Source organism: Mus caroli, chromosome 5 (assembly GCF_900094665.2).
Source record: "Mus caroli chromosome 5, CAROLI_EIJ_v1.1, whole genome shotgun sequence".
NCBI lineage: Eukaryota > Metazoa > Chordata > Mammalia > Rodentia > Muridae > Mus > Mus caroli.
The window spans coordinates 128,948,981-128,956,112 of NC_034574.1; the positions used below are offsets into that span (position 1 = coordinate 128,948,981).

At 51.8% G+C, this 7,132-nt stretch overlaps 1 protein-coding gene across 1 annotated transcript in view; it reads left to right on the forward strand.

Annotated features, from left to right (window-relative positions):
- The window catches only part of Rasa4b (RAS p21 protein activator 4B), a 27,958-nt gene that overhangs the window by 13,769 nt on the left and 7,057 nt on the right, over positions 1-7,132 (forward strand). Inside the window, exons 4-13 of the mRNA XM_029477810.1 lie at positions 693-784; positions 2,726-2,843; positions 3,066-3,216; positions 3,441-3,505; positions 3,761-3,873; positions 4,051-4,243; positions 4,348-4,485; positions 5,132-5,276; positions 5,697-5,866; positions 6,388-6,568. Of these exons, the coding sequence (XP_029333670.1) occupies positions 693-784; positions 2,726-2,843; positions 3,066-3,216; positions 3,441-3,505; positions 3,761-3,873; positions 4,051-4,243; positions 4,348-4,485; positions 5,132-5,276; positions 5,697-5,866; positions 6,388-6,568 (1,366 nt within the window). The remainder of the gene's footprint in view (positions 1-692; positions 785-2,725; positions 2,844-3,065; positions 3,217-3,440; positions 3,506-3,760; positions 3,874-4,050; positions 4,244-4,347; positions 4,486-5,131; positions 5,277-5,696; positions 5,867-6,387; positions 6,569-7,132) is intronic.

The following is a 7,132-nucleotide window of genomic DNA, read 5'->3' on the forward strand; positions in this document are numbered from 1 at the left end:
AGAGAGAGAGAGAGAGAGAGAGAGAGAGAGAGAAGGGGGATTTATTGGAATGACTTACAGGCTGTGGTCCATTTTGTGAATCCAGTAGTCGCTCAGTCCGCTGAGACAGCTGGTCTTCAGTGTATGCTGTAGTCCNGAATAAGTGGGCTCTAATGTCATTGAGGCAAGGACAAGCAGGCAGAAAGCAAAAGGTTACTACATCAAAGATCCAAATTAGTAGGGCTTCCCTGCAGACGATGGTGGTGCACACCTTTAATCCCAGCACTTGGGAGGTAGAGGCAGGCTGATCTCTGAAGCTCAAGGCCAGCCTGGTTCTCAGAGTAAGTTCCAGGAGAGCCAGGGCTACACGGGGAAACCACTCCCCACCCCCCAAAAAAGTAGACCGTCCCACATCAAACTAAGCAGAAACCCCTCACAGATGTGCCCTCAATTTTTGGGTTTCAGTTAATTCTAGATGTAGTCAAGTTGACAGTCAAGTCATCACAGTTATTGTTGCCTAATGGCCTCGCTCAGTGGGAGAGCACCTACCTAGAATTTACCAGGGAGGAGAGAGGGGTGAGGCTCAGGGGTGGAGTACTTGCTTAACATCTGTGAGGCCCTGGGTTCTATCCCCAGCTTCAGAAAAAGCGAGAAGAAAGCTCCGTACCTAGCCAGGAAACCTGAGTGTTCCAGCCTTGTCTGCCCTATTCCAGGTGNCGGTCAATGTCCAGAGACTTTGTTCAGCCCAGAAGGAAGAGGGCTGGTTCCAGCTGCAGCCTGACCAGTCCAAAAGCCATCGAGGCAAGTGAGTGCTACCAGCGGGCCCTGGGGTGTGTGCTGAGGAAGAAAGGTCAAGTGTCCCCTGGTCCCAGCACCTTTCTCGGCTAGGTGGGAGCTTCCTGCTCCCTTCTTACGTTCTTGTCCTCTGAGCTCAATGTTGTGCACGAATCTCCTGGTTTTGTATATTCTGGCATTTTCTAGAACGTGTCCTTTCCCTTTAAAGGGCTTCCTTGCAGTTCCATGGTCCCTAGAGAGAGTGCCCCGGAGCCATGACTCTGAACCTCAAGAGTCTCCAAAAACAGAGGTGCAGGGCGAGGTTGGGGTGTACCAGTTGAAGAGTGCCTGCCCTGTGGGCACAAGGCCACGGGCTGGGTTTCCAGTACCACCGAGGTGCAATTCAGATAAGTGCCAGCACACGTTGGGCTCAAGATGGCTCAGCAGGTCATCTAGACTCTCTAGCTATGCAGTGTGGCCCGTGCACATGGACACATGGAGTGAAGCAGAGTGACACATGCTCGTAACTCCCGTTTTAAAATTGGAGGCGCCAGGCGTGGTGGTGCAGCCTTTAATCCCAGCACTTGGGAGGCAGAGGCAGACAGATTTCTGAGTTTGAGGCCAGCCTGGTCTACAGAGTGAGTTCCAGGACAGCCAGGGCTATACAGAGAAACCCTGTCTCGAAAAACAAAACAAAACAAACAAAACAAAACAAAAAATTGGAGGCTGGTTGGGTTGATAAAGCCAGACCCTATCTCAAAATTAAATTTTAGATAGTTAATTTTTTTTTTGGAGACAGGGTCTCATGTAGCCCAGGCTACTCCCCCCCCCCACTGGATTATGTGCCACACTGGGGACCAAACCCAAGGATTTATTATGCTAGGCAAGCACTCCCACTGAGCTCCTTCTGAGATTCTTTTAATGGAAGAATGCAAGCCAGATGAGGTGGTTCACACTTGTAATCCAGGCCCTAGGGAAGCTGAGTCAGGTGACTGCAGAGTTCCAGGCTAGCCTGAATCTACAAGGTGTGATCTGGTCTCAAAGAGGAAAAAAAGATCGCTGAGAATTCAAGCCACCACATTGTTACTAAAAATTTGCTAATGTAACTTGGTGTCTTGTCTTTTCTGCTCAGTCTGGTAGCCCCATCTAGAAAATTCTTTGGCTTGTTTTGGTCTCCCTCACACCCCTTGGTAGACTGAGCTTCAGATCCCTGAAGAAGGTCCCACATCCTTCGTCTGTGTTCTTCTAGGCCAGGGGTATGCCCAGCCTATGACATCTGTACAGCAGTCTAGGACAGTCTGATGGCTTCAGTATTTGGGGTGTGTGCCGGCAGCGGCTTCCTCAGTGTGCTCTGTGTGGAGGATGATGGGAGCCACTAAACAGCAACTTAGTCAAGGTCTTCTCCAAGGGCAGTCGCAGGGAGAAATCTTTTTTTTTTAAGTTATTTTATTTATATGTAAGTACACTGTAGCTGCCTTCTGACACACTAGAAGAGGGCATCAGATCCCATTATAGATGGTTGTGAGCCACCACGTGGTTGCTGGGAATTGAACTCAGGACCTTTAGAAGAGCAGTCAGTGCTCTTAATTGCTGAGCCCCACAGTAAGAAATCTTGGTGGCTACATTTACTATGTACGGCATGAGGCCTAACTTACTTGAGCCTAAATTTTCCTGTTAGCTTAACAATTTGCTTCCCAGGTGATGGGAGCTTGGGATGCACAAGTGGAGCAAGGAGGCATGGTGGACCTAGCTTTGGAAACTGGTGTGTGTGTGTGTGTGTGTGTGTGTGTGCACGCGCTTTGGGTAACAAGTCGGGAAGTGTCTTGTGGGAAAGGCCCAGTGGGAGGGGAGTAGCTGATGGATGTAAGCAGAGAGAATGCATTGCTAATCTCCAAGGCCTGAGCCTTTGTGAGTGGGCCAGGCCCAGGGAACTGAGGTCCCTGGTGGAGACATCACAGGCTGCCCATTGCAGGGGCAACCTGGGCTCCTTGCAGTTGGAGGTGCGGCTGCGGGATGAGACAGTGCTGCCGTCCGTCTGCTACCAGCCCCTGGTACAACTGTTGTGCCAGGAGGTGAAGCTGGGCACTCAGGTGAGGAGCCCCTGAGGGAGACTGGGAGCAGCTGTGGTTAGATGAGCAGTTCACCTGTCCCGAACCCATTCTACAGAGCAATAAACTGATCCTTGGGTCTGGGAGGTCACTAACCAATGTCCAAAGGGCCCCACTCTCTGCACCTTCCCATGATGCTCTGAGGTTTTAACCCTGGGGAGGTTTAGGTTCTCTGTGGGTTTGAGCATTTCCCCCTTTCTGCAGGGCCCAGGACGGCTGATTCCTGTCATTGAGGAGACAACTAGTGCCGAGTGTCGCCAGGAAGTGGCCACCACCCTGCTCAAACTCTTCCTGGGGCAGGGGCTGGCCAAGGACTTTCTGGATCTGCTATTTCAGCTCGAGCTGGGCCNCACCAGTGAGGCCTGAGAGGACTTGTCCCAGGCAGGGTGGAAGAGGCTAACGGCCCCTCTAAGGGGCCAGACTGCTCCCTTCCTAAAAAGAATAGTCCAGGCGGGGCAGGTGGTAAGGGTTGAGAAAGGCATTTACTGAGAGGCTAAAGACTCCATNCCCGAGGTCCTCTGTTTTCCTGCCTCCAAGGCCTTGACCCAGTCCCCTGCCCACTAGAATTTCTGCTTGCAGGTGAAGCCAACACCCTCTTCCGGAGCAATTCTCTGGCCTCAAAGTCCATGGAGTCTTTCCTGAAGGTGAGATTGTATGGTCATCTCACAGACAAAGACTCACGTCCACAGAGGGTAGTTCTGCCTGTGTCTAGGGCCCTTGAAGGCCAGACACGTTCATCAGCCATCNATTAATTCGTCTATACATTCATTTATCCATGCATGCATGTAGGCACACATTCAGTAGAGAAGTCACCCTAATTGTGCATCTGGCCCAAATCTGAGTCTCCAGGCAGATGGTATACACAGTGGTTAACTAGTGTGGTTTATGGTGGCTCTCAGGTGGCAGGGATGCGCTATCTGCATGGCATCCTGGGCCCCATCATTGACAGAGTGTTCGAGGAGAAGAAGTACGTGGAGCTGGACCCCAGCAAAGTGGAAGTTAAGGATGTAGGGTGAGGCCCGGGTAATCACTGGGTGAACAACTTTGCTAAATCAGGTCCTGTGTAAAGGTGTTCCTTTTGTTTGGGTTCACATGTCCTTTCTCTCTGAATCTAATGTCAGATGGGACCCCCAGCTGCCAAGTATTCGCAAGTGCTGACCATGACCGTTTGTTGTTTNATCNCCTGCAGGTGNTCTGGGCTGCACCGCCCACAGACCGAAGCTGAAGTGTTAGAGCAGAGTGCACAGACGCTGCGTGCCCACTTGGTGGCGCTGCTGAGCGCCATATGCCGCTCGGTTCGCACGTGTCCAGCCATCGTCCGCGCCACATTCCGGCAGCTGTTCAGGCGCGTGCGCGAGCGCTTCCCGAGCGCCCAGCACCAGGTACTCCCCGCCCTGTCGGCAAAGTTGAGGGCCGGGACAGAAAGGGAATCCTGCGGGACAGATATGCTTCTTGACCAGGCTCTACTCTCTGTCTGCCCTTCCAGAACGTACCATTCATCGCGGTCACCAGCTTCCTGTGTCTGCGCTTCTTCTCTCCCGCCATCCTGTCGCCCAAGCTCTTCCACCTGCGAGAGCGACATGCAGATGCCCGCACCAGNCGCACGCTGCTTCTGCTGGCCAAGGTGTGGGCGGGCCTGCAGAGTGGAACGGGAAGGCCAGTTAGGTTGCAAGGGACCCTGGCAGGCTCTGTAGTGTCACAACAATTGGCACTAGAAAGGTCTTGCAGACAGGTCACTGATCCGATATGGCACTGCACTTCACTTCACAGTTTAAAATAATTCTCATGATCACTTCTTGAGAGCCCCATTCACACATAAGGAGACACAGATAGCCCAAAACCTGTCTAGTGAACTGGAATCTTCCCAGTTCTAATCTTATTCCCAGACATGCAGAAGTCTGATAGTAGGATGAAACTTTCAGGACCAGCAAGAGGGCTTAGTAGGTAAGGGTGCTTGCTGCCAACCCTGCTGACCCTAGTTCCATCCTTGGAGCCCACATAATGGAAGGAGGGAATCAGCTCCCACACACCAGCATCCGAGTCCCACACGTGCCCAGGCAAGCCCCGACACGCACACAATGATAATATAATTAAAAACACTTGCAGACAAAAGCCGAAATGTTGATCCCAAAGTACCAGGTGTCCAAAGACTCAAAATGTCATGATCCCTGGTTCCCCTGTGGGACTTCATAAGGCCTCAGCTTGAAGTAGACAGCTATGGATGAGCTGTTGTCTCCCCAAAGCTCTATCGTTCTTGCTGTCATCCCTAGGCNGTCCAGAATGTAGGCAATATGGACACACCGGTCTCCAGGGCCAAAGAGTNGTGGATGGAACCACTCCAGCCTACTGTGCGCCAGGGCGTGGCGCAGCTGAAGGACTTCATTATGAAGCTCGTAGACATAGAAGAAAAGGAAGGCAAGGATTCCACCGCACATCATGGCGAAGGCCTGTGTGCAAGTTTATTACTTGACCCCATGTACCAACCGCCCTGCCCACCAAGACTAAGCCTATCNGGGCTTTTTGTTGTTTTGTTTTAGACAGGGTCTCATGCAACCCAGGGCTGGCTGCAAACTCACTGCCAAGAATAACCTTAAATCTAAGTGGATCCTCTGGCCTCCATTCCCCGAGAGCTGAGATTATAGCATGTGCCACCAAGCCGGGTTTCTGTGGTGCTGTGACTCTAACTCAGGGTCTGTCCATGCTAGGCACCAGCTGAATTTCATCCCTAACCCTTTTCCCACACGACCCTACCCACTGTAGGTCTCAGCACCTCCCCTAATCTCCCCGACCCTTTGATAGCCAGGCTTTCCCACCCATTTTCTTTCCTGCTTTCAGAGCTGGACCTGCAGCGGNCTTTGAACTCACAGGCACCGCCTGTGAAGGAGGGACCATTGTTCATCCACAGGACCAAAGGCAAAGGCCCTCTTGCGTCCTCCTCGTTCAAGAAACTCTACTTCTCCCTTACCACTGAAGTCCTCAGCTTTGCCAAGACGTCCAGCTCCAAGGTGAGTGAGCGGGAAGGCTTTCTGGGATGGATGGTGCTTGTTTGTAGGCCCAGCAATTGGGAGGTGGAAACAGGAGGCCCAAGACTTCAAGTCCAGCCTCAACTACATAGATAGCTCAAAACCAGAGTGAGACCCTGTCTCAAAACAAAATGGCAAACAGGACTATAGCTTATTGGGCAGAGTACTTACAGGGTCGGGTACTTTAGCACACTGGCTGTTCTGCAAACCTTCCTGGATGCAAACCCTAAAAGCAGGTTTAGCCTCAACACCTGGCGTCTTAGCTGTAAGTCTGATGCTTAGGAACCCGCCCAATCCAGCGCGTTAGGCCCTCCCCTCCCAGAGGCCTGGTACTTGTTCTTGACTCTGGCTGAGATTCCCTTCACAGAGCAGGCTACTAGGAACAAGACGGGAGTTGTTCAGGTCCCTCACTGTAAGTCCTAATGCCACCTGCCAGGGATGTGGAGACCAGATAAGAAAGTAGAGCAACATGGCCTCAGCCTCTTTTTTTCTGGCTGCCCCAGAAAAGCACCTTCATCAAGCTGGCCAGCATCCGGGCTGCGGAGAAGGTGGAGGAAAAGAGCTTCGGCAGCTCCCACATCATGCAAGTCATCTACGCAGATGATGTTGGCCGTGCCCAGACTGTCTACCTGCAGTGCAAGGTGTGGCCTGTGGAGGGCGCTCTGGGGAGGAGGCTGCAGCAATGCCCTGGGCTTGGAATGTGGACTTAGTTCTCTTCTCCCCTTCGCCCCCTGTTGGCTACATTAGGTAGTGCAGGCTGTGTGTATATACTGTCCTGGGGTCTCATGCCCAGAAAATGGTTCATGTTTGCCACTGGGCCTCCATATGTAGGTATGTGTGCAGCTAGATGAATAGACAGCTAGGTCCTTGTGACTCAGAGCTTGGTTTTTCCTTTTCTGGTCTGTATTATTTTTTAAAACTCTCACAGGTCAGGCTAGCTTGAAACTCAATGCCTTAGTTTCCAAAAGTGAATATTGAAAAATTGAAGTGATGTGCTCTTGGCATGATTCAAGCAAGAGAGCACTTGCCTAGAATCCTCCAGTGAGGGGTTGGGGGCGTGGCTCAGTGGTAGAGCTCCTGCCTAGAATCCCCCAGGGAGGGGCTGGGGGCGTGGCTCAGTGGTAGAGCCTCTGTCTAGAATCCTCAATTGAGAGGCTAAAAGTATGTGTCTAATGTTTCTATTGCTGTGATAAAGATTGTGACCAAAAGCAACTTGGTGAGGAAAGGGTTACAGATTGCAGGTTGCAG